The 25,018-nt window shown below is 51.0% G+C and overlaps 7 protein-coding genes across 7 annotated transcripts; 4 read left to right on the plus strand and 3 right to left on the minus strand.

The window, feature by feature from the left end:
• Nucleotides 1-95: 95 nt before the first annotated feature.
• Nucleotides 96-880, plus strand: DSM5745_02264 (ankyrin repeat domain-containing protein; the record flags this gene model as incomplete). The annotated part of the gene is made up of 2 exons (XM_026744280.1): nt 96-301; nt 355-880. 2 exons carry the CDS (start codon nt 96-98, stop codon nt 878-880), a joined length of 732 nt encoding a protein of 243 aa, XP_026607443.1.
• Nucleotides 881-2,405: 1,525 nt separating this feature from the next.
• On the minus strand, nt 2,406-10,562 carry DSM5745_02265 (putative ubiquitin C-terminal hydrolase; the record flags this gene model as incomplete). Its single annotated transcript, XM_026744281.1, has 13 exons — nt 2,406-2,410; nt 2,467-2,523; nt 2,575-4,649; nt 4,700-4,751; nt 4,779-5,360; nt 5,418-5,614; nt 5,670-5,773; nt 5,824-6,425; nt 6,477-6,627; nt 6,689-6,850; nt 6,907-9,631; nt 9,722-9,875; nt 9,935-10,562. The coding sequence occupies 13 exons, from the start codon at nt 10,560-10,562 to the stop codon at nt 2,406-2,408; spliced, it is 7,494 nt and encodes a 2,497-aa protein (XP_026607444.1).
• Nucleotides 10,563-12,645: 2,083 nt separating this feature from the next.
• DSM5745_02266 (protein-S-isoprenylcysteine carboxyl O-methyltransferase) lies at nt 12,646-13,596 on the plus strand (the record flags this gene model as incomplete). The annotated part of the gene is made up of 2 exons (XM_026744282.1): nt 12,646-13,453; nt 13,508-13,596. 2 exons carry the CDS (start codon nt 12,646-12,648, stop codon nt 13,594-13,596), a joined length of 897 nt encoding a protein of 298 aa, XP_026607445.1.
• Nucleotides 13,597-13,758: 162 nt separating this feature from the next.
• pex8 (putative peroxisomal membrane protein Pex17) lies at nt 13,759-16,025 on the minus strand (the record flags this gene model as incomplete). The annotated part of the gene is made up of 4 exons (XM_026744283.1): nt 13,759-14,328; nt 14,379-14,827; nt 14,876-15,879; nt 15,952-16,025. 4 exons carry the CDS (start codon nt 16,023-16,025, stop codon nt 13,759-13,761), a joined length of 2,097 nt encoding a protein of 698 aa, XP_026607446.1.
• A 1,010-nt stretch (nt 16,026-17,035) lies between these two features.
• On the minus strand, nt 17,036-18,965 carry DSM5745_02268 (WD40 repeat domain-containing protein; the record flags this gene model as incomplete). The annotated part of the gene is made up of 4 exons (XM_026744284.1): nt 17,036-18,415; nt 18,462-18,662; nt 18,719-18,834; nt 18,884-18,965. 4 exons carry the CDS (start codon nt 18,963-18,965, stop codon nt 17,036-17,038), a joined length of 1,779 nt encoding a protein of 592 aa, XP_026607447.1.
• Nucleotides 18,966-21,756: 2,791 nt separating this feature from the next.
• DSM5745_02269 (MAPEG family protein) lies at nt 21,757-22,375 on the plus strand (the record flags this gene model as incomplete). Its single annotated transcript, XM_026744285.1, has 3 exons — nt 21,757-21,788; nt 21,895-22,030; nt 22,094-22,375. 3 exons carry the CDS (start codon nt 21,757-21,759, stop codon nt 22,373-22,375), a joined length of 450 nt encoding a protein of 149 aa, XP_026607448.1.
• Nucleotides 22,376-22,608: 233 nt separating this feature from the next.
• pyrG (orotidine-5'-phosphate decarboxylase pyrG) lies at nt 22,609-23,516 on the plus strand (the record flags this gene model as incomplete). Its single annotated transcript, XM_026744286.1, has 2 exons — nt 22,609-22,765; nt 22,849-23,516. The coding sequence occupies 2 exons, from the start codon at nt 22,609-22,611 to the stop codon at nt 23,514-23,516; spliced, it is 825 nt and encodes a 274-aa protein (XP_026607449.1).
• Nucleotides 23,517-25,018: the final 1,502 nt, after the last annotated feature.

Raw genomic sequence — 25,018 nt, forward strand, 5'->3', positions numbered from 1 at the left:
GGTGGTACAGTAGGTAACCATCTCACTCCACATGATAATCCACATTCAGCTGCAGAACTCTCCCAGATTCAAAGCTGTTCAGAACTCACGCCGAAATGAATCCATACAAAGACCTCAGAATTGCAATTGAGGCTGGCGACACTCAAAAAGCCGAAGGCCTGCTTGACAGTGGTCTTGCAGTGTCGGTATACCACTTCGTGACTGCGACACAAAACAAGCATTATGGCATGCTTGAGATGCTCCTGTCCAAGGGATATGACATTAACTCTCCTATTAACGACAAACTGCCATCCGCACTAGTGTACGTGTGGATCTCGTGCTTCCTTTCTATGTTGTTGCTAATAGATCGACCAGGCATACCTTTGAAGATGTGGAGCTTGTTGAGTGGTTCCTCCGCCATGGCGCGGATCCTAATAAACAGTCCCGCCTACGAAACTCTACGCCGCTTTCCTTCGCTGTTGAAGGTGGATTGTTTGATATCATCAAGTTGCTTTTTGAAAATGGGGGCGAAGTCCAGCGCGGGCAGCTTCTACATTACGCCGCAATGCGGACTAAAGACGACAACCACGAGGTCCTCCAGTTTGTCTATAACAAAGATCCTACCTACAATAGGTCCTGCATCAACAAGATGCTCGATGAAGGAACCCCGGAATATCTTATGAACGAAAGAACCGGGCTTGGGACTCCACTTCACTATGCCGCTGGCTCAGGCTCAGTGGGAATGGTGCAGTTTTTGCTAGACAGAGGGGCAGTCCGTAATCCCAGAGATCCGTATGGCCGCACGCCACTTGGTTATGCTATCCATAACGGCCATTATCACAAAATTGGACCAATTCTGAATGGCGGCGCGGAATCGGCTACCGACTTGGAATGGGACTGACAAACTGAACTAGCAAGGCTTTGCTTTATAACGACCACTTGCTATTATTACAATCTTTGATTTGGAAAACTCATGATGTCATGAAAAAGGAACGTACCTAGTAGTGTCGTTCTTGTAGAAGGCTACTCGTAGCTCGCCGGTGCCATTTTATAACTAGCTGTATGACAGACAATATACGGGCCACGCTCTTCAAAGCCCGCCCACCAGTCATCCTTTGGAGGATCATCACGAGAGACGATGCCAAGTTATAGACAGTCTCCCTCCTTGAGCTTGAAGGCGTCGAAAATTGTTCACGATTAGACATGAGGGCTTAGACATGAGGGCTTGGATCTCAGTAGAAAACCTTCAGCCTCTGCAGTCCCCTTCTGAGCGCCGGGATCTGTGATGGGGGACAAGCGATGTTTCTCGAAGTCCTCGTGTCTAGGTGCGTCGCTCTATTGCCCACTGTGGATGGCTCTTCAACGGAGGTGTCAGTTGAATAGCAATCAACGCGGGGAAAGATGCAAAGGGAATGGGGAAGTAGTGGCCTTGGAAGGAACGGAATCCGTGGAGGATAATGAGAGGAAAGAGTCAGGGGCTTTCACTCCTCCTTCATAAGGCAGAATACCCCCCAATTTAATATGGTTATTCTTTATCTACAGATATCAGCTATTCCATAGCAATGTCTATGTCGAGAGCTGTTCCATGTTTCGTCAACCTCGCTGTCTGAATACCGTACCTATGACTCCCCTCTCCGGCGTCACTTAATGCACACCAATCACATTGATCTTTAGTCACACTATTGTCCTGCCTTCTTTGATGTCGCACCATGTAAGGCCCTGAACTACATATGGTATGGTGGATCCACAGACAGCTATCTAGACAGGTCCCCCGTAAGCGGTATAGTAAGCCTCGTGGAGCCCTAAAAAGTAGAGGAAAATGGCCCGAATAGCCTGATACTGGCCTCAATGCTTCTGCATTAGATACACACATGGCGTTGCTCCTCAGCCAGGTACGTTGCTCGCTCTGCTCCCCAACGTGATGTGCATGAACAAGCCAATGCAGCAACCCTCAACCAAGAAAAAAGAAAACTATGTGAAAAAAAGCCACAGTCATAGACAGGCTCGCTGGAGGAAACTTGTGAACTAGCTAAATACGTACGCCGTACGCCCTCATAGAAAGCGAAGCGAAGCGAAAAAAAAAGCAGGCCTGATTCAAATTCCCTGATAACGCCACTCTCTGCACTCATACAAAGAGACCCAGGTCGGAGCTGCTGCAATTGAAAAGGTCCATAGCGCGTGGCCCGAAGCCTGTCTCTAGTACAGCTGAGCTGTTTGTGAGAAACACCGGTTGATGCAAGCACAGATTGGTGAGGGCATTGTGCATTTTTCGTTTTTCATAAATTCATCTCTTCATGTGTGATACGACCGCGGCGTGTTACTAGGATTGTTCGCTGTGTCTCGCCCTTCAGGGAGATCCCGCTATCCCCATCTCCGAGTCGCTCGCTATCATTGAGCCGTCATCCCATTCCTCTGGAGAAGGTACATCAGACTCTGGGGCCCAAGAGTTAGACGCTAAAATGCAGACAAAGTAAAAGGGAAGCCTACCTGAAGGTAATTCTTCGGGCACCTCCACTGCCATTTCTTCGATCGCCGATATGACCGCTGAGATGCACATTAGTAAGTGCTGAATAATGTAGCTTCCAGGAGACAAACCTTGTGCTTGAGTGGCAATTTTCTGGTCTTCCTCAGAGCCGGCAAAGTAAGAAGTTAAGCAATGATCAATCACGGTCCTAATGGCCTCCAACGTCCCGGATTCGGCGCTGATACCCGGAGCTGCAAGATACATCTTACGTAGCTTGTCGACGCTCGTAGCTACCAACTTCTTGGCCACGTCTGCATAACGAGCCTGTCCTTCGTCTTCAACAGCTGCCGACTCTTCATTGAACAAGATCTTGCGCAGGAAATCCATCGTACCGTTCCGTATAGTTCTGTCAGGATACAAAAGCAGAGCTGGAACCCAATCCGGAATCAAGTCAATGACACGGGAAGAAAACCATGCGTCGTCGAGGCCCAGGCGCTCATTTTGGCTGCTCATCATGTTCTGGAAGAACAAAAGGTGTTCTATGCCTCCGCTATCATTAATGGTGTCCACACCCTTCGCGGCATAGTCGAGAATAGATATGATTCTTTCCTTGGAATGGCCTCTTCTGCAAAGGACGAGGGCGGCTTCCAAGAACGGAGCACAGCGCTCAGCCGGTGCAATACGAAGACCTTCTACCAGAACCTGGAAGACTGGCTCCATGAGACCGGCATCTGGCTCCGCATCCATGAGAAGACCAAAGATACTCCTGCATGCCGGGGGGCTGTGGTACTGGGTAAGGATTTTCTTCAGGACGACTAGTTCGCTGCGTTGCCCCAAGGGTCGAAGGAGATCATTCTCTGCAAGCGTGACTGGGAACTTGCCATTCGGTAGCACTTCTCGTTCATCATCTGGAACCGGCCGCGCGGTAAAGTCAATCACGGCGAGTAATTCTGACATCAAATCCATCAGCTTCCGGTGCGAAAACTTTCTGCCCTTCTCAACAAGTTTGCAGTAGGTCATGTACTGTCGCTTTAGCCTCATAGAGTCATCAGAGTCCAGCCATACCATCTCTAGGCACCTCGAAAGGAACCCGCGGCTGAGGATCACTTGGACTTCTTTTCTGCCAAGACTTGCTAGCGAGCACAAAAACTCAAAGTAATCATCCCATGAGCGACTGACGTTTTGCAGCGCCGGCCACATGTCGTCAAGGGTGCTAACGACATGTTCCAGACCATCCAGGTAAATAGCATACCAGCTGTCTCTTTCATGGCTTCCTTTATCGGTCGCCATCTCTCGAATCTTTGACAAGGCGAGTACCAGGAGCCTCGTTGACCCGCAGCGAATCTGGGGATGGAAACTCCTCAAAAGATGGGAAATTCCAGATGGCCTATCATAAATCCACTCGAGGACTCTATAAGAAGCCTTGGGAAATTCGTTTATGATCCGATAGACCTCCAAGACAATATTTTCAAACATCGTCGTATCCTTTGTCCTGGATACCAGTTGTTCCACTGTGTCAAGAGCAAGGTAAATTACTGATCTATCCAGCTTGCTCCTTGTTCCACTCGTAGCAAGCTTTTCCTCGGTGAGTTGGTTGATGAGGCAACGAACGAAAAGGGCATAGAACGGATCCACGAGACAGTAGGTCCGTACGAACACCTCATTCTCCATCACGATATGGTTGGCAAGCGGCACTGGCAGAGGAACGCGTATCGGGTAATGATTGTCCGCCACTTTGTAAGTTGACTTGGCAGATTCAATGCTTGAAACGCGTTGATAAAACAGCATATAAGCATTCCAGACTTTATGGAACCGCATTTGTCCAACAGAGGTTGAGTGTAGAGAGTCGCTGTATCCGCCAAAGCATTGCTCTCCGATCCTGCCTGGGTCGAATCTGCTGACATCGGAATCGTTGAACTCCACCCATGTGCCGCTCCCGTTCACACTCGGCCTTTCACGAATGTAGGAGTAGTAATGACCAGACTCAGCGGTCCCACTGTGCACCAAGACACCGACTAACTCAAAAACATCCTGCTGGGTGTTCACGCTCGAATTCGAGAGATAATCAACGGTAAAGGGTGTCATGTCTACCCTATCGGGGAATTCAAATTGATCATTGATCTTGCTGCGCATCATGGTTACCATGTCAAAGTCAAATCGTTTGAGATGGAATATGAGGTTATCAGGCACATCTTTGAGACAAGCTCTGCACGCAAGTCAGCATCAGGAAAAAGCAGCAGCAAGATCTTAACATACCGCTTCACGGCATCGACATGACGCCCACAAGAGGTGCAGGAGTATTTGTTATCTGTCAAGTCAGTAAAGAATCACCAACTGATCGTGGCGCACTTGCCTCCTTGCATAATTTCTCCTTCGACATAAGCCTGCAGACTCTCCTCGAGGCTGGCTTTCCCTTTGATATCACATTGAATAGCGGAGAAGGGCTCTAGACGCTCGGAAATATGGTCACACTCCTTTGATTTAATTTGTTGAACAAGCTGGCCCCCATAAAACGACCTGAATTTCTTTCTGTCCTCAGGGTTCGATATCTGGGCTTCCCAACGATCAAAAAGAAGATTGTAGAACTCATCGACGTCCATTTGAATAGTCACATCCACGGGCTCATTATCGTATGTTCGAATAGATTCAACGAATGCCTGGGGTTCGAAGCCTTTGAGCCACGATTCCTGCATGTACCCGAACACTTTCTTCGTTTCGTTGAGCAGCCTTTGAGACGTAGATGGCTCCGTAAGGTTAAGCCTAAGCATGAAATCACGAAATCCAACGTTCATGAAAAGTTGGCTTAGAAGTGAGTTCAGGTAACAGGTGTTTGACAAGTTCTTCAACCCTGAATAGCCCTCTGGTGAGCGAATCAATTTTTGTCGCTCAAAGGACCAGCCGGGCTGATAGGTGTGGTCTATAAAATGGGTTGTCAGTCACAGGCGTTAGTAGGTTGAAGGCATCCAGTACAGACCTTCTGGTATGATTTCCTCCAGACGCGATATGAGTTGACTAAAGTTATCGCCATATTTTGAAAGATGATAGACTATACCATAGAGCTCTTGCCGCGTCTGATTGTGCATAACGGGAATTTGTGGGACAACCAGGTCCTGTGAAGAAGGCGAAAGGTCTGGGAAAAGGTAAGTATCAAAGAGCTGCTCCGTGAGATTGCTGTGAATGAATGCTATTAGCGGTGAAGACTAGATCAGAGAATGTATCAACACACAAGGTATCGAGCGTGATATTAGACGCCTCTGCAATCTCCAAGCAGGACTTCAAGAGCCGGGAAAAGCCAAAGATGATGTGATCTACAGGCTCTCTACCGACAAACTTGGACGACGTTAGCTGAGGGAGTGACTAGATAGGTAGATGGGACAAACCTCAGTTGTTCTGTGGTTGAGCATAATATTGCTCCATTGCTTGAGATACTCGCTGAATACAAGGTCATGAGGCGACTTCTCCGCAACTGAGGAGAATACGACGTAGGCGGTGTCGAAGAACTCCTGAGATTGTGCTGGGTGTTCTAGCACACGCGAGAAAGCACGGACGAAAGCATCCCATATCGTCGCAAGTATATCAATTCTGGTTGGGTTCTCTGTAAGTGCCACTTCTCGTGCTTCTTGTGCTTGAGGGGATGGAAGTTTTGGTTTTTTGAACTGCTTTGAAGAACTACAGATGAGACAGATGGTGTCCGATATCCCCTTTCTGATAGGCTGACGGGGTTCCTCAATGAGAAGGGAGGATAGGAGCTGTTCGAACTTGACTTGCTGCTTGGTTGCGCTCCAGAATCCGGGATCTCGAAGAGACCCTTGGATAAAAACGGCAAAAATGCAGCAAACCATTCTGTGCGTAACGAACTCTGGAACTTGAGCGCTGCGAAAACCCTGCCCAACCTCCAGGATGCGGATTAACCGATTTACCAAGGTAGCGGAGTCAGGGACTAGGGACACATCGTCTGATACATCTGACACATCGGCTTTCACTAGTGACAAATCAATGAAATAGTCAACCAAGCCTAGAACAGTTGACTTACCCATCAAGGCGGTGTAAAAACAATCGATCAAGCTGTTAGCCATCAAGATACTCGTCGTTGAAGTCGCCAGTGACTCCGATATTTCACGCCGAGTCAAAGCGGCAACCACAATCCTAATACTGCGAGAAATGAATGCTTCACTCGGAGTTTGCTGAGGATTACCATTAGCACTTCGGGCAAATATAGGCTTGACGGATTATCAAATCACAAACCTCGAGGGCTTCCTGTCGAAGGCATTCAGAAAGTGCATGAACAGAGTAGAGTAGGTTGTAGGGCTTGGCCATGGGAAACATGTTGTCATCGTTTGCATCAGCTGACTTGACCAGATCCATAACTTTCTCCTGAGGTGGAAAGACCATAAGAAACTCGTATATCTGTCAAAGAAAATCAGCGAGAATTCCTGGGGGGAATTTGAGGTATTAGTACGCACCTCCCGGGCCAAACCGTCGTCAAGGCTGAGGAGTTCGTATAGGTCATCGAAGTGCTTAAGTACCTCATTATCAACCGAAGTCAAGGGCTGGGATTTTCGTGCGGCCGCCCGGCGGCAGCTCGGGTCCTTCCGGACGATCATCAGCCCTGACGAAAGCTTCAAATCGCGAAGCGTCTGGTCTGGCTTTTCGAGAAGCTCAATCCTTTGTCCCGAGAATATGATCATAAGTTTAGGGAACCCGGTCACTTTCGAAAGCGTTTCAACAAGTTCGGAAGCTGTAGACAAATCCCCAATGTGCAATGAGCGAACCTTTGATTGAGCGCCGCCGTCAAATGCCTGGTAGCGAATGTCGATCAACTCGCCATTCTGCGGCTTGGTTGGCAAATTGGCGGGTGAGTTTTGCGGTGGACTATACTGGGGTCGAGCACGTAAGGCTTGCAGAAATTGACGAAGAAAGAAAAGCGAGCGGCTGAATTTCAGTTCATCCGCGGGCGTTTCTCCATTAGTGGCTTCAGCAACCATCATACCCCCCTCAGGATTTGTACGGCAACTGGAAAGCGATTTGAGCCTTGATGCAGCAGATTTGAGTTGATCTACACAACGATCAACTAAGGCCATGTGCGTCGCTTCGACAGATGAGCTGTGAGAACGATGGATAATATTATGGTCGAGATAAACCTCTATGGCGAAGGCAGTCGCATCGACTTCGATCGTGCTCGGAGGCGCGGTCAAGATAAATTTCCATATTCGGTCCATGCCAGGAATGGAGACCACTTCATGGTCGGTGACTGACGCAGGAGGATTGAACCGGATCTCGTAGTTGATGGTCTCCTTCGCAAATGCGAGCACCTCGGGAGAATAATCCGAGGGCGACAGCTTAGGCAGATGGTGTTGGATGCAGCGATCGATAAATGAGTTCTCGACCATGCTATGCCGAGTGGTCGTACACAGCATGTCCCAGAGGAGTCTTCTTCCTTGTCGAGGAAGAGACGGAGACATGAAAACATCTTGCCATAGGACGTCACCAAGTTCTGGAGTAATGGAATCAGGTGCCCCTTCGATAATTTTGGAAAGCATCTGAACACGGAAACTGAACCCATTGCTTGACAGGGTATCTGCGAAATCGTTTCGATTCTGTTGCACCAGCTCAGCCACCTCGGAAATAGCTAGCTGTGTAAGATTGAATTCAATGGCAAGTTTCCGGACTTCTTGAGAATCTTGGCTGCTAAGAAGAGCATTCAGGGCTTGGATACTGCCGACGCTAAAGTGGTTCTTTTCGGCGATATCCTGCACACATCGCTCATATATCTCCGTCTTGTCAGCATCGCTTAGCCCGACTTTCATAAAGGAGCTTAATTGACTGCCAGCGAAATTTTGCAGATGGGCTTTTTGATCGACAGCAAGGTCTTCAGTGGCAGCGCTCTCACGAATTAGGCGCACACATAGATGTAAAGGCCTTACATCAATGTGTGGCTTGTCCAAGGAATCCTGCCTGGTGGGATTCCTGTCGCGCAGGGCCATGAAAAGCTGTTGGCAGAAATCCACCATTCGCGGGTCAAAATGTGTCAGAGGGAGTTCCAGCAGCTTCGAGCACATATAAAGAAGGTTGGACACGTCGTTATGCAGCGTAATCGTCTTTTGGAGCATCCCAAGCACTTCCGACACCGTACGAGGATCTGGACTTTCGGTGATGGTTGTCCAAATCGTGTCAGTGTCGGCATCGGTGTATGTTCCGGTAACGACAAGGAAGCCTACAATATTATAGCTCCTGAAAATTAGCTGGGGATGGGATTCGATGCCGACCATGTACTCAACGATCCTACTCTCCCTAAGAAGCTTGAGCATGTGTTGGACAACGGGATTATGCAGTCCAGTTGATGGATCTCTTCGCATATACTGCGTAAAGACACTGACAAAGTCATTCTGCATTGCATCAATTCCCGCGACACGTAATTCCATTCGGCCGCCCATGATGTGCTTCTTGAGAACACCAAATCTCCAGCTGTAATAAACGATGGCTGGAAGACTAATCGGGGGCACGTCTTCGGGGGCATGTATAGCCAGATCATCGGCAATCTGTGAGGCTATTTTTGTACTCTGGTTGCAAAGAGCCATATATGTGCTCGACAAATGCCGAACCACTGTGACGCTCGCCTCGTTGTTCATCCAAGGGGACTTTTTGGTGATGTGAGTCTGGTATGCCTCGTCCACGGATCGTATGAGGTTGTACATCGTACTCATGGCTCGTTGATCCCCATGGGAATCCGTCAAATGGTTATCTCCACTGTACCCGCCGTGGTTGTTCCTTGCTTCCGCCAAGGAATTAACGATCCTCAACGCTTGGAGCAAGGACGGTAAAAGTTGAGGACATTCGGGGATGAGCGCCGTCAAACTGGACGCGTACTTGCAAAGAGGCTGCACACCATTTATTGGAGCGGCTAGGATTTGGTCGTTGAGGCGGGTTATCATGTTCCAAACCTCGTGCCCGTATTGCCCCTGAAGGGCAACAAAAAACGGGGTCTTCTCGTAGCTTACCAACCAACCCAGCGGCGGAAGGTAGTTGCGCGATATCAGATCCAGCCCTTGTAAGTTAATTTCGTTGGTCAACCGTCCTAGATACTGAGCGTCCAAGTAAACGAGGTGGAAAGCTAGCCGAGCATAGTTGGTGAGGAACCCTTCTATACACCTCCAGATTCCGGCGCTGTCATCTGACTGAAATGGTTCACTGGGAATATATTAGCTTTGTTGAGGCCATTACACGAGACCGCAACGGTCAAGCTGGATGACAACTGAAGAGACGCAAAAGGCCACTTACGCTCTGCGAAGCAGGAATTCTGCTAGCAGCGGAACCTCATCCCAAAACGCCCTTGAATCCATATAAGTCTCATAGGTGAACTGCTTTAGAGAGGTCACCACATCATCCAGCCATTGTTTGACATAAGTGAAGGCTATTGTGTCATGCTCATGTCCTGGATACGATATTAGCCCATATTTGGCTGAAGCTTGAGAGCAGATGGCAAACCCATACCTTTCTCAATCATAATGAGTGCGTCATCCAGATTCTCACGCGGATGTTCATGATTGATGGCCGGAAAAGTATCTAGGAAGTGGACCTGCTCACGGAGCTGCACCACGTCTGGCATCGAAGGGTCCCGCAAGGCTTCACCCAAGGATTTCCAACTTGTAGTACTAGGATCTTGGTCCATATCCTCCAACTCCGCCACTTCTATCTCCGGGCTTTTGGCAGGAGATGACGAGAGTGAAACCACATTCGAGGGTTGTTCGCCGCTGATCCGCGCATCGGTGTCGGTGTCGGCGATGGGTTCCCCAGCGGGAGTATTCTCGCGAGCGGAGGGGAGAGTGTCGGTGGTAGTAGGGGATTTCATGTTGATAGTCATTCTGCTAGCTGGACGATTCGGCACAGCAGCTTCCTGGTCCGCTATGGCAGGCGCATTCGGGGCAGTTTCGGAGAGCGCGGTGGACGCCTCGTCGGGAGCAGGCAGAGATTCACAAGCACCGCTCCCACTGTCGAGACGAGGACGTTTCCGAGTGGATTGGGGGTCGCTTTCTTCCATGGAATCACCGGGAGGACGCGTTGTGTCGGTCGATGTAGCGCCAGGCGGGGTGCTAGAGCTCTCTAGCGGGGCAACTGCCATGACATTTTCACAGCTCGGCCGTTGAGAACTGGCGATTTAAGTTCGGCAAGCCTTATCAAACTAACAAAAGATCTCGAGAGAAGGATGGAGGGTCGGAACAGGAGTTAAGAGTGAGCGATAGCTAAGGTCGGGAAAGGTACCTGGGCAAATGACCTCACGGAGAGCGGAGTGGAAAAAAGAGAGTGGAAACAGAAGATAAGAATGGAGGCAACACCAAGGCCAGAGAATCCTGACCGATGGAAGAATCCGTCTCGTAAGCTCAGCGCTTTTTAAGTGTAGAGATTCTGATGCGCCTTTTTTCCGTCTTTTATGGCGGTTTGGAGCTGGAAAAGCAACGCGGTGTTGAAGGAGACGGGGAAGCAGCTCTGACGTTGGCGGTGGAGCGGCCGACGCGGGCGCAAGGCTTCTTCTGGCACTTTCACACCATTTATATTTCACATTCACCTACACAACATTCGAGAAACTAGAACAGCTAATCTTTTTTACAGTTGATCTTCAATTGGTTCAGGCTCTGCACTACAGCATCTGGTCACTACAGTTAGCCTCAAGCCGGCTATGTACATGCCCAGGTGTCTCTCTTCTTCGCTCCCTACAACACCAAACGCTGTCAATGGAATGTCTACGCAACTGGCGCTTATCCCATTTATAAATGTTTCTTCAACCACGCTTCCTTAACCCAGTCGAATTGTGGCTTCAATTCTTCTTACCAAATTACTCCCTAGCGCGTGTCTACGGATGAAATTTCCTTGATCCCTTGCAGGAGGTGAGGTGTTCAAGCATGATGCTGGAGACAGTCTCTTTGTGAAAAGGATGTGTGGATCGGGCCTGGGCCACTGTCTGATGAGCGCACATGTCAATTTTAGCTTATCGCCTGATCGAAGCTCCTGCGGACTAGAAGCTTTTTGACCGTAGGGTGGATATACGTGTGTGGACTTGATGCTAGAGCCGACTTATCTACTTCCTCCAGAACGCTCAATCTTGCGGACAATCCTAACAGGATTCCCAACAGCAAGATGATATGCAGGGTCCAAATTGCATCCTTCAGTCAAAAGACTTAGAACCAAGCCTTTTAACCTTAATGGATAACGGGCGAGGACAAGCATACCTACCACACTTCCTGCTCCAATCACCGCACTGTCTCCTATGGTCACCCCTGGAGACATATTCACATTCCCCTATCCAGCAGCCCTCGCCAGTATGGACCTCCTTCCCTGACCCGGGCCTGAGTTTCTATTGCGAAGATCCGGGTCTAAAGGGTGCGTTCCGCTGTACAAGCTCACCTTAGGTCCCAACAGAGTTCGCGGTAACTAGACAGGTGTCGATTATGACGCAGTCGAAACTGGTAAAAACGCCCTGCCCGAGTTCTACATTGTAGCCGTAGTCGACTCTGATGAGCTGCTCAAGTTAGGGTTCTTTTTCTAGGACGATGTCATCTTCAACTGGATCTTCGTTGGATGGCGGGAGAGACGTCTTGTCTTGGAATATGCTATGCGGCATGTTAGCAAGTATCCCTCCCGTCAGCACGTCAGCAATATGAAACTATTGTTCACTCTTCATAGATTTCGATTGACCGTCCCTCCGGGTGGCCGTGTTGAATCGATTGACTTTCGGAAGCGGGGACCTGAAGCTTACGCTGGAGACCTCAGAGTGGCAGATCGCCCGCCATTATATATAGTTGCGGCCCACTAGTCCTTTTCGGGCTTGGGATGTTTAGACCGTAGGCACTCAAATTTCTTTCCCTCGCACTCTCACGGACACGATATTCTTGATGGGATGAATCGGAAGGAACCGTATGGTAGTAGCCGCGATAACTTAGAGCACTTGCTGTTTGAAAGAAAGAGAACCAGACAGGGAGCGAAGAACGAAGACAGCATTGGTCCCTGAGGCTCCATTGGAACCGTACCGGACAGCTATCCCCACTTGATATTGTTCTCCGCCAACTCTCCGATTGTCCTCGACCACTCTTTTCCTCTCTGCTCCAACCATTTAAGCACACACCAGTTTCCCAATTCCTGCCATGCTTCTTCCTTAGCACAAATCTACAACCTCTCATTTCTAAATTGACGGAAAATCAGCACAAACCATGGCCAACGACACCGGTATTCCCTCCGCGTCCTCCGAGACACCAGCCGCGGATGCAACAGAATACAACACCTGGAACCCACCCAAAGCGTCGCCATCCCAATCTCCAACACCCACTGGAACGAAGACCACAACAATCGACGCCCTCCTCTACCCCTCGGGCTCAAAATCCCTCTCGGGAATCTCGCTGCGCGCGTTCCTCCTCGGCACAACGCTCGGCCTCTCCACCGCGCTGACCCTCACCCTGCTAAACATCACTGACTATTTCAACCTCGACTCTGACTGGTCGCCGCACTACCTCTGGCGCCTCCCCTTCTTCCTATCTAGTCTCGCGCTCTTCCACTTCCTCGAATACTACATCACCGCAGCGCACAACACGCGCTACGCCGACGTCGCCGCGTTCCTGCTCTCCACGAACGGGTGGGCCTACAATGTCGCGCACTCTTCGGCGGCAGTTGAGTGTCTGCTGGGATACCTCTTCTGCCCGCGTGACTCGTATTTCGAGTTCACGGCTTCTGTGGACGGGGTGAAAGTCCAGGTTGTGGCTGGGCTGTTGTTTATGGTTGTGGGCCAGGTAATTCGCTCGCTGGCGATGGCGCAGGCGGGGAGTAACTTCAACCATACGGTGCAGGTTGAGCGGAAGGATGGACATATGCTTGTTACGCATGGAATATACAGTGTGTTGAGGCACCCGAGTTACTTTGGGTTCTTCTGGTGGGGGCTCGGGACGCAGCTGGTGCTTGGGAATGTGGTTTGCTTTGTGGGGTACGCGGTTGTGCTATGGAAGTTCTTTAGTAGTCGGATTCAGAGTGAGTTTCCTTGCTTTGTTGGTTCTATGATGGTCTGGCTAACGTTGTGCTTAGGAGAGGAGCGCTTCTTAATTGCGTTCTTTGGGGAGGAGTATGTGGAGTACAAGAAGAGGACCATCGTTGGTATCCCGTGTATCGCATAGGGTGGTCGTTGAATCATGTCTCTATCGGCTATATACAAGTAGATAATTTGTGCATCGCCCAGCATTGAGACGAAGGGTATTGCAGCAATCTGTCATGCTGGGCGCAATCAGTGGTATCGGATGCCTCGGACGCCGTACAGACTCGCTTTAAATAGGGTAAATCTAGAGCTTACTCTCAGGAGCAACTGGTCCAAGAGCCCCAGACATGAAAGCTCCTTGCCCATCGCCCTGCGCATTCGTATCGTCAGCTCCTAACAGTATCATCTCCCTTCCACCCTTTGTACTCCACCAGGTAACACAATAATGCGCCCTCTCAACATCCATCTCGCCATTGCACAGCGCATCCCAGAACCTCTCCACGCAGGCCCTGCGCATCTCCGCCGCAGCAATAGCATTTATCAGATTTGCAGTCAGGGGAAGCCACTCTTCCAAGTCTTCAACTCGGAGAAAGCATAGGCTATCAATAAGAGCGAGGGTGAGGTACGCTTGTTCGGAGAGCAGAACTGGGGCTTCTTTCGCCATGTCTGGATCGGGCGAGATGCTGGGCGGTTGTAAAGATGGTGGAAGGGGTGTTGTAGAGGCGTTGTTGAGGGCACGATCGTAAAGAACTTCGAGGAGTATTGAGGGGAGGAGTGGCTGCCGGTTCGCGATTGGCGATGGGGGTGCGGTGACTTGAAGAACTGTTTTGAATGCGAGGCGGAACTGGCGACCGGAGAGGTTGGTGGGAAAGACCTGGGAAGAGATTAAGCTGGAGCCCCTAGAATGAATGATTAATGACTTACGGCGAAGAGATTGTCAATGTAGAAAGGAAGATGCTTTGCCGCCACGGCTGCGTTGTTAGGGATTGCAAAGACGGCAAGCGCTAAGCTGTGGGCAGCCTCAAATATCTCGAGAAGGTGATTGTTTCCACCTGCTGGGAGATACGGCATAGCCGCTTGGATAAGCAGGTCTTCACTGAACTTTGGAGAGACAACAGTCGTAAAAAGCTCGGAGATATTCAAGAAATAAAGGTCAAGGCATCGCTCAAGAGGATGAGCAGGGATCTGCCCTATCTCGCTTGGCTTGATGCTCTTCAGGAAATTTTCTGTCAAGTCCGGATATTGCGCAAGGACATCAACGGCCGCCAGTGTTACGAATGTATGCTGAGAAGAAGAGTTCTGGCCAACTCGAGAGGAGATGAAATATAAATTGCGGAGGATATGGAGAGCTTGCATCGAAATAAATGGTGCGCCTAATACCTTATTAGTAAGTATTCGTTCAGTCGATCTAGGGCACTCACTTTTGTCGGACGCCAATGTATGATCATTGATCACCCGCCCAAGGACAGCTCGAAGAATAATAACAACAGAGTATAGACAGTTGCGTAGAAGCTTCCAGAGGCCTGGAATCGTATCCCGCAGTGACTCAGGCTCCAAGAACTCAAGCTCTTCAGCCTTGTCAACCTCCGATAACTTGTTCTGTCGCCATTGCACCATCATTGTCCGAACGAAATCCGCGATCTGATCCACGGAGCGTGCAACCAATCTAGGATCCCGAGCACTCTCGACGGCATGAGCAATGAGTCTGGAGAGCGGACCTAATGCAGAAATGAGCGGACTCGAAGCTATTGCCGTTACACGCTGAACGGTAGAAGCCTGCGGCGGCCACGCGAATCGCTTCGAGGGCGTTTGAATGATATCCTGGTCAACGGATCCGAGGAAGTAGGCGCTTTCAAAACCCTCAGGTGAGAAGTAGGTCGTTTGAACCATAACTGGCAACAAGCGATCATAATCCAGCCTCTCCCTCTCCACGTCCGAAATGAGTTGAAACGAATAATTGAGCACCATAGTAACGCAGCGACCCGCGGTTTCATCCCGCGGGTCCAACTCCTCCAGTGCAAATTGGGCCGCCGTGACAAGCGCAGACTCGAGCTTCTTCCGCACGTTCCATGGCAAGCCTTGCCTATCCTGACCCTCGAACCCTAGCAGAACGCCGCAAATTAGGAGCAGATGCCTCCATCGCGGCGACTTTTCATCAGCGCCACCAACAACAGCCTTTACCCATTCCTCACGATCCAGTTTCTTAGGACCAGGTCCACCCCATGGTATCCGCGGGTCTTCCGACTCTTCGCTCTGGAGAATTGCCATGGATGCCGTATTGAAGACGCTGATAATCCGTCGGCAGAGGTGAAGGTCGACGGGTTGGTCCCATATTGCCGGAGCTGCCAGCAGCTGCGAGGAAAGGAGCGTGATATTCAATGGGTTCTTGAGGACGGCGAGAAGGCTTGTTGCGGTGGGAAGCAAGCTGGAAAATAGTGTAAGGTTAGCTATCGCATTCGTAAATGGACCGGGGAGCTTATCGCGAATCCTATGTTACCTTAAGCCATCCTGAGCGTAAGATGGAGCTTGGAGAGAACGCAGAAGAGCGCCCAGAGAGCGCTCGGTCGCCATGTCAAGAAGCACGCCCCAGTTTGGCGGATATAGATGGCATAAGGGGTATCAGTGATGGACCGATGGATGTCAACAGGCGTGGAGCAGCTAGGGTATCAGCGGACGATTACCGCGGCGATCACCTGCCGAGGTTACTGCTGTATGGGTGGATGCAAACGATGCAAACGGGCTCTTTCCGCGTAAAGCGCTGTGGAGAGAACAAGCTTGATAGCTTCAACTCTGCGAAACAATATTATGATATCTTCTTCAAACTTACTTAGCTCTTCCTAATGACGGGCCCCGCTATACATGTGTATCCGACATGGCAAATAACCGTGTACCGATAAACTATGTGACACCTCCGTTCCCGTCCCTCTACGATCCGTTCCCCGGCCGCAGCAATGTCGCGTTTTATCTATACCACACCAAAGACATCTGGCGCTTCACGCTATACTGGACCTTGATTTTCTATATCAGCTGCCATCTGGCGGTCGCAGCCTGTGCGCTCATTATGCAAGGTCGAAACTGGAAGATATGCTTGGGGGTACCACTGGTCTATGCCGTCATCGGGGGTATAGAGGCGGTTGTAGCGGGGAGTATTGTCGGCGGAATGTAAGTTGCCGGTCCGATAGGCAAGCTGGGGAGGCTGTGTGCTAAATCTTACAGGCTGGGCTCCGTGTATGAAGCAGGGAATTTTCGAATGTCGACGTGGATTCCGATAATCTGGGGCGGCGTCAATATCATGGTTCTGATACTCTCCAGTTTCCCGATGCCAGGCGGTTTATGATTGGGAATCGTACAAAAGGTATGGCTTGGATATAAAAGTGAGAAATTCGAACTCATTTGTTCAGGATATCAGAAACTTTACGCCGAAAATGCAACCTCTGCTCCGATTAGGAGCAGGTCAAAGCGTCGAGATGCTATGATACATTCATAGATAAGACCATATCCCCTGCCATGCTACTATCCGAGAAAGGCACCTGCCGTTTCGTCCCCGTCCAGTCCCATCACATGCCGTGTCATTTCCACGTTCACCGTCCATAGTTGTTGTCTGGATGATAACCGCCCTGTAACCCAGGGAGCCCGCCGCCGCCCATTGGCGCAGACACAGGAGCGAAGTGGTGTGGGAAGCCCGGTGGTAATTTGATTCCCTGCGCGGCGAGCTGCTTTTGAAGCTCTGCTAGGTCGACGTTGGGCGGATTCATTGGTGGTGTACCGGAGGCAGGAGGAGCTCCTGAAAACGGTGGCGCAAAAGGAAATGCGGGAAAAGCAGGGTTGGGAGGGAAAGCATTGCCTGGAGCCATGGAGGCGGCTAGTCCTGGTGGAGGTGGAGGTTGGGCCGCGCCAATACCTGGCAGCAGAGAACCCATCCCGTCCGGTTGAGGTGCGCTCTGTATACCAGGAAGACCTGTCCCTGGAGCCTTCCTTTGGTCGACAAGGCTGTCCGCCTCGTCTTGTAATTCTTGCTCCTCCTCTTCACGCATTTGTCTTCTTCCAAAGTTGCGGCTCCATGTCCCCTGAGCTTCCGCGGCCTCCTCTCCAATGTGAAACCTATCTTTCAAGTAACTTATCTCTCCGGGTCGCGCTCGAGACCAAAATCGCGTAAAATTGTCTTTCGACCCAGAAGCGAGGATATGACCAAGAGGATGCCAGTCGAGAGTCCAAATAGTAGCAGCATGAGCATACTGTACTCGGTGGGCTGGAAAGATGACCTGAGCAGGGGTGTTTGCTGGGTCGGGGCTGTCGTAAGGGGCGACAGTAGGCATCTGGCCTGCTGGTAGATTGGGCTCATCGAGTAGATAATGGTATAAAGACCCATCTTCGCTACCAGTCGAGATCAAAGAGCCGTGGATTGGATGCCATGTAAGGGTAGAAATTGGTTTTTCATGGCCGCGGAGAATGCAGATGTCCCGCATCATGCGGAGGTCGAATACGCGCGCAGTCTGGTCGCGCGACGACGTCGCGAGAAGGTTGTTGTTCACCCTCGAGAACTTCGTAGCGGTCACTGTGTTTTTGTGACTATGAAGCGTCGTCAAGCAGCGGGTGGTACGGGGGTCCCAAAACTTGACCTGATGATCCTTCGATCCCGACACGAGCAGGCCCTTTGTCGGATGCCAGTCGCACGACTTGACGTCCCAGTTATGCCCGGTCAGGACAGTGTCGCATGTTCTCGCCGTAAAGTCATAAATCTTAAGTGTCGTATCGTCGGAGGCCGACAGGAATTTTGTATCGCTCGGGGACCATGCTAGATCGCGGACGGCATCGTGATGTGCATCGTCTATTGTCTCGACGTTGTTGAAGTTTGGCCGCCAGTACTTCACATCGCCTTTTTGTCCTCCTGAAATCAACCAATCATTGCTATGCGACCACGCTAACGACGTAACTCCTGCTTGCAGTTGATCATAGTGTGCCTATATGGTCAGCTCTGGAGACTCCACGGCAAGAATGTCCACCTACGTCCATAACTGTCTCAAAATTGAACGCCGTGCCATTCCATAACATGAACTCTCCAGTATGTCCGCCAGTTAAGAGACGTCTTCCCTCCGGAGTCCACCTGACGACTGTGATGGGCTTTTTCGACTTTCCGATAGACTGGTGTAGATGTCGCACGGGAATCGAATCGACGGGGGAGTGTACTCGTGCCAGGGGAGGCAGCATCTGCGAAAGCAAAACCATTAGCCTTGAGCTAGTTCGACCTGCCCGACAGCGCTTACATCCACCATATAGCTGGCGCTTGGCCTCTCCATCTCCATCCGATGGCCTCCCTGGTATTTTGGTCGCCGGTTGCGCATCCATTGTACCATCGACGAACCATAATCGGTTACCAGCCCTGCAAGCGTTTAGCAGCATCCAGCAAGCGAGCGACTTGAGATACGTACTCGGTCGACGAGGTCCTTGGATCCCACCCTGGTTCCTGCCGAATGGCTGCGAGTCGTTTCCACCATCGTCATAGTAGGCCATTGCGATCGGAGTTAGCAGACAAAGAAACTGGCGAACTCTGCGACCATGGCAGGGTGGAGGCGGAGAGCTCGACGGGCCGACGAGTCAATGACGGCGATGACACGGCAAGAACGGCGAGATCGGTCTATCGGCCTTAATGAACGGTATTAAGTACTGTTGGTTGCGACGTCGTAGATGTAGCTAGAGGTTAGAGCAGCAGCAGCGCTGAGACGTGAAAGGCGGCCGCAGGAATGATTGGGCCGGGCCAGAGCTGCCTCCGACGCTAAGCCACTTTCGTGACGACCGTCCAAGGCCTCGAAAGTCCCCGGCCAACAGCGCCCGCTCTCAGTCGCTGGATCCCAGATTCCCAGCATTCCAGGCATGCAGGTGGAACAACGGCTCTTCTCCCCTGTCTCTTAGTCGGCTCGTCGAGGCCTATGCTCAACTCAACCTTTTGCGACAGTATGAGAACCCTCGACAACCCCGCCGTGCTGCTCGGGTTCTCCTCTTCTCATCCTTTGTCTCTGCTTTCCTGCTGCTCACCTCCTGGACACTCACACGCCAGACCATCTCCTGTCGTCAATTGACCGGTCCTGGTCTGTCATCGACTGACGCATTCTTATCCGATGCTCTGATCATCCCCACATTATCCGCAGGGCCGAGTAGATTCTGGAGAGCACGACGGCGCGTTCTCGCAGCTATCTCTCACAGTTATTCAAACTCGGTCGCTATCTATTCATCATTTACCTCATCAATACTTCTCATATATTCATCATATATCATTAATATAGATAGAAAGCAAGATGGGCGTCGGAAATTCGTCGTCGCCTACTGCTCCAGCCACCAACGGCACCCACAAGGCCAACGTCAACCATTCTAATGGCCATGCCTCTAATAACGGACCGAGAAACACAGGTGTCAGAAAGACAGCCACATATGGACATGTTGTAGCTGTTCACTCGCAGGTCCGCCACTCATGCCTTAGCCGGGACTCAACCAAGGCCACGAGCTTTATTGGGTTCCGGAATCTGATGGTGGTCGTGTTGGGTAAGACTGCTGTCGCTGTTGTATTGTATTATGATCGCTGACTCGCGACAGTGGCCATGAATCTTCGACTGGTGATAGAAAACTTCCTCAAGGTGAGCTTCCTGCATATGACGCAATGGCTGCCCATCTAACCAGCGCAGTACGGCGTTTTGATCTGCATCCGATGTCATGACTATCGCAGGCAAGACGTCGTGATTGGCGCGATCCTCTTCGCCCTGGTCCCTTGCCAGTTGCTGTGCTCGTACTTTATCGAGCTGGCTGCATCCGGGCATGCCCAGCGCGTAATCGGTCGAGCAAAGAAAGAGGATGTCCTGAAAGAATCTAAAAGGACGTGGTTTCTGATCGCGTTACTGCATTCCATTGTCAGCTTTTTTGGCCTGGCAGCGACGAGCTATGTCATCTTTTACTACATCAACCACCCGGGGATTGGCACTGTTGTTGAGATTCAGGTCATCATCGTGTCGCTCAAGTCGTACTCGTACGCGCTGACGAACCGCGATCTTCGTCGCGGCATGCTCGGCTCTCCATCGGCGGACTTTGATATCCCAGAGCTCTACCGGTCGTGTCCGTACCCTCGGAACATTACTCTTGGGAATCTAGCATATTTTCTGTTGGCACCAACGCTGGTATATCAGCCAGTCTATCCCCGAACGCCTCGAATCCGCTGGTCATTCGTGGGGAAGCGTTTATTCGAGTTTGTGTGTCTTTCGGTGGTTGTCTGGCTGCTGTCTGCACAATACGCTGCGCCCCTTCTGCGCAACGCGACCGAGAAGATTGCCACATTAGACTTTACATCTATCCTAGAGCGAGGGTTAAAGCTTTCCACTATTTCCCTCGTTATCTGGCTTGCCAGCTTCTATGCTCTTTTCCAGTCGCTGATGAATGGTCTGGCTGAGATTATGCGGTTTGGGGACCGCGAATTCTACACGGACTGGTGGAACAGCCCGAGCTTCGGAGTGTACTGGCGATCCTGGAATCGCCCTGTCTACACCTTCATGAAGCGGCATGTGTACATGCCGCTCGTCGCGCGAGGCTGGAGCCCAACGTTGGCTGGTACCGTGGTTTTCACGGTTTCCGCTGTACTGCACGAGGTCCTCGTGGGGGTTCCCACCCATAATATGATCGGTATGCTTCCATACCACATCTGGGACTTCTTCTAACGATGTCAGGTGTCGCGTCCTTGGCAATGATGTTCCAGCTTCCGTTGATTATTCTAACGGCTCCTTTCGAGAAGCTAAAGTCCCCTCTAGGCAAGGCGATTGGAAATTCGTTTTTCTGGGTGACGTTTTGCGTCCTTGGACAGCCCTTGGGAGCGCTTCTATATTTCTTCGCGTGGCAGGCGAAGTATGGCAGTGTCAGCAAGACACATCCGTAGTTGGTCAGGAGATGCGTTGGACGGGCCTTGCGTGGTGGAAATCAAGCTCGACATCTGTCGAATGTAATGGAAGGGTCCTGAGGACGAGTTACCTCTCCAGCTAATGTTGGTATTAATAAGCAATCAATCGTAATGTGTTTACTGTTTACGGAGTTTCTGAAGTATTCGACCGGCCCCCGGATAGTTGTATTTTTACCCCGGAACACGGCTGGCCCCAAGCTCCGGATAGATTATCTGGCCCGTCCTCCGAGCACCCTTAACTATATAAGCCTCCTTTGCACAAAATTCTCATCACGCCATATCTCAAAACGAACGCGAATTCCAAGCCTCTGAATCCTCATATTTAATTATTTGAACCAACCTGCAAACCTCATTCGCCAATTGCCCGCCATGGTCGAGATCTCCATCCCCGGTAACTACGGGTACGTCCGCGTCGGTGACACTGCACCGGACAGCTCTGGCTAGCCCAGTCTCACCCTGGCCCTGAAACCGCCTCATGCTAACTATATCACCTGTTTATCGCTATAGATACGCCATCGCCGTGTCACTCGGCGTGATCCCTGTCCTCGGCTTCATCCACGGCGTCCTCGTCGGTTCGTGCCGGAAGGCTGCTGGGGTGCCATACCCCCACGCCTACGCCAGCATTGAGCAATGCAAAGCCAACGTACGCGCCCAATAAGCATCTAGTAGACTCCCCACAAGAATACTAATTGATATTCGCGAACAGCCCAAAGCCCACCAATTCAATTGCGCCCAGCGCGCTCACGGCAACTTCCTCGAGAATGCGCCTCAGACGATGCTGTCGATCCTGGTCGCCGGCGTCAAGTATCCTCAGGCTGCGGCGGGCCTAGGCGCGGCCTGGGTTGTTTTTCGTACCCTCTACATGCTGGGCTATATCTACAGCGATAAGCCGAACGGAAATGGACGGTACAACGGTATGTTGTGCTGGTTCGCCCAAGCGGGCCTTTGGGGTCTGAGTGCCTTTGGCGTTGCCGGCGATTTGATGTAAATCGTTATGTATGAAACATGGAAATGAGGAGGAGAATTGGTTTCAGGTAGTGTATCATAGTTGACTACATAATTGAGCTCCAGAATGGATCTTGGTGGAGATTTGATAAGCGCATCTTATCGGGCCGGAGCAAAAATTCCACCGCGGCGGGGTGACTTTTTCTCTATACAGCCATCCCACTTGGGCTTCAATTTACCAATTCATCTCAATTCTGTCTTTCACGAACCGTCATTATGTCCTCGAAATCCCATCTGCCCTACGCCACTCGCGCGGCTAACCACCCAAACCCGCTCACCGCGAAACTCTTCTCCATCGCCGAGGAAAAGAAGACCAACGTCACCGTCTCCGCAGACGTAACTACATCCGCTGAGCTCCTCGACCTCGCTGACCGTACGCCCTCACTCACATCCAATCGTCTTCTCGACATCTAAATTTATTCCTCAGAGCCCAGTAACTGATTGATCTGGAAATAGGCCTCGGCCCCTACATCGCCGTCCTCAAAACGCACATCGACATCCTCGACGACCTCACCCCCTCAACTTTCTCCGACCTCCAAGCCCTCGCGCAAAAGCACAACTTCCTAATCTTCGAAGACCGCAAGTTCATCGACATCGGCAACACAGTCCAGAAGCAGTACCACGGCGGCGCCCTGCGCATCTCCGAATGGGCGCACATCATCAACTGCGCCATCCTCCCCGGTGAGGGAATCGTCGAGGCCCTCGCGCAGACAACCCAAGGGGCCGACTTCAAAGACGCAAACGAGCGCGGTCTTCTTATCCTCGCTGAGATGACGAGTAAGGGATCCCTGGCGACGGGCGAGTACACTGAGCGCTCGGTCGAGTACGCACGGAAGTACAAGGGATTTGTGATGGGTTTCGTGAGCACGAGGGCACTTAGCGAGGTGCAGGCTGAGAAGAAGGAAGACGGCGAGGACTTTGTGGTCTTCACGACTGGCGTCAATCTGTCGGATAAGGGAGACCAGCTTGGGCAGCAGTACCAGACGCCGGAGTCGGCTGTGGGACGGGGAGCGGACTTTATCATTGCGGGTAGGGGTATCTACAAAGCTGCTGATCCCGTTGAGGCGGCCAAGCGGTATCGTGATGAAGGATGGGCGGCTTACCAGAAGAGGGTTGGTCTGTGAGGTTGCCATTGAGATTGGAGGAGTTTGGTATAGTCCGGTTGGGAATAGAGGTTATGCATGAAATGAAGCCACCTAGGCTATGCATCTCGTATGCAGCAAACTTAGTGACACGGCTCAGAGCGCCTCGCATTGAAAGGACCAGGACCAGCGCCTGGATCGAAATGCTCTGCATGACGTAGCCCTAAGGAACATGCTGCCTCGCAGTTAGGGCTAGACAGGTCCGGCATGTACCTAGGTACATAATCCTTCCAATATACACGACCTTGTCACTGCCATATCTATCTACGCATCAGTCTAATAAAGCCCGTCGAGCTAGTCTAGTTAGGAGATAGAGCACAGATCCGTGGACCTCATCGTCCAGAATGCCAATCTAGCTCCGAGTTAGGGTTTGGCGACGAGCGTCTAACGCACCCAAAGTAGGGCACGTAACAAAGATTAGTACTTAATGCACTCTTGCACCTCAATAATCAAGCTGCCTGGCGGAGTAAATATCGTGTTTGTTGTACACCTGTGCCTGGATTAGGGCTGAGTTCCTGGCCAATCATTGACACAGTGGTTCTGGCTTTTTCGACACGAGAGTTCCGGAAGTTTAAACTACAAACTTAAAGTAATTACAGATTCGGCAGCAGAAGGAAGCAGCTGGAAGCCTTGCATTACCAATCTATGCGGGCCAACTCAGGTTGAGGAACCTTAATGGAGTTGGTCTCCGCGTCCCGGCCTTATCCTCTTCCTCTACCTCTACTTCCCTATTTCTCCTCCTCCCTCTTCTTCTCCTCTTCATCCTCCTCCTCTTTTATTCTCTTCCATCTCCTCACTCCTCTTTATCCTCTCATTACTCAGGTGGGAGGTAGGGAGGGGTAAGGCCTGGGTCTTATAGATGGCGTTGGCTTATAGATGGCGTTGGCTTTTAGACTGCGTTGCTTCTCTTGCTTGATACCCTTTGCTAACCTTTCTCGCAGGTACCTCCATGCTCTGGCGGGTGGCTGGGATGGGCATGGGCCGAAAGGGCCAAATCCCCTCTGCAACTCCGTTCCCTCCTTATCCTGCTGGTGCCGTCCCCCTCCAGCTACCTCTCCCTTCATATTCTTCGACCTCAACTCCATCATTCTCGCATCTTCTGCTGGTTCCGTCATCATCCAGCTTTCCTTATTTCTCACCACTTCCACCCTCTTCTCATCTTTCCGCTGGTTCCGACCTCCTCCGGCAAAACCTTGATCTATTCTTAGTCACCTGTTTGTAGAATCTTCTTGTTAAACTCTATCGCCATTACCAATCTGTGATTACCAATTCTTGCTCCATACCCTTCTCCTTCTCACTCTCTGCTTACCTCTTCTTATCTTCCTCTACCTACCTATCCCCTACCTCCATCTCCTCTACCTCCTCTACCTCCTCTACCTCCTCTACCTCCTCTACCTTCTCTACCTTCTCTACCTTCTCTACCTTCTCTACCTTCTCTACCTTCTCTACCTTCTCTACCTTCTCTACCTTCTCTACCTTCTCTA

The sequence above is a fragment of the Aspergillus mulundensis genome, assembly GCF_003369625.1.
Source record: "Aspergillus mulundensis strain DSM 5745 chromosome Unknown scaffold_1, whole genome shotgun sequence".
NCBI lineage: Eukaryota > Fungi > Ascomycota > Eurotiomycetes > Eurotiales > Aspergillaceae > Aspergillus > Aspergillus mulundensis.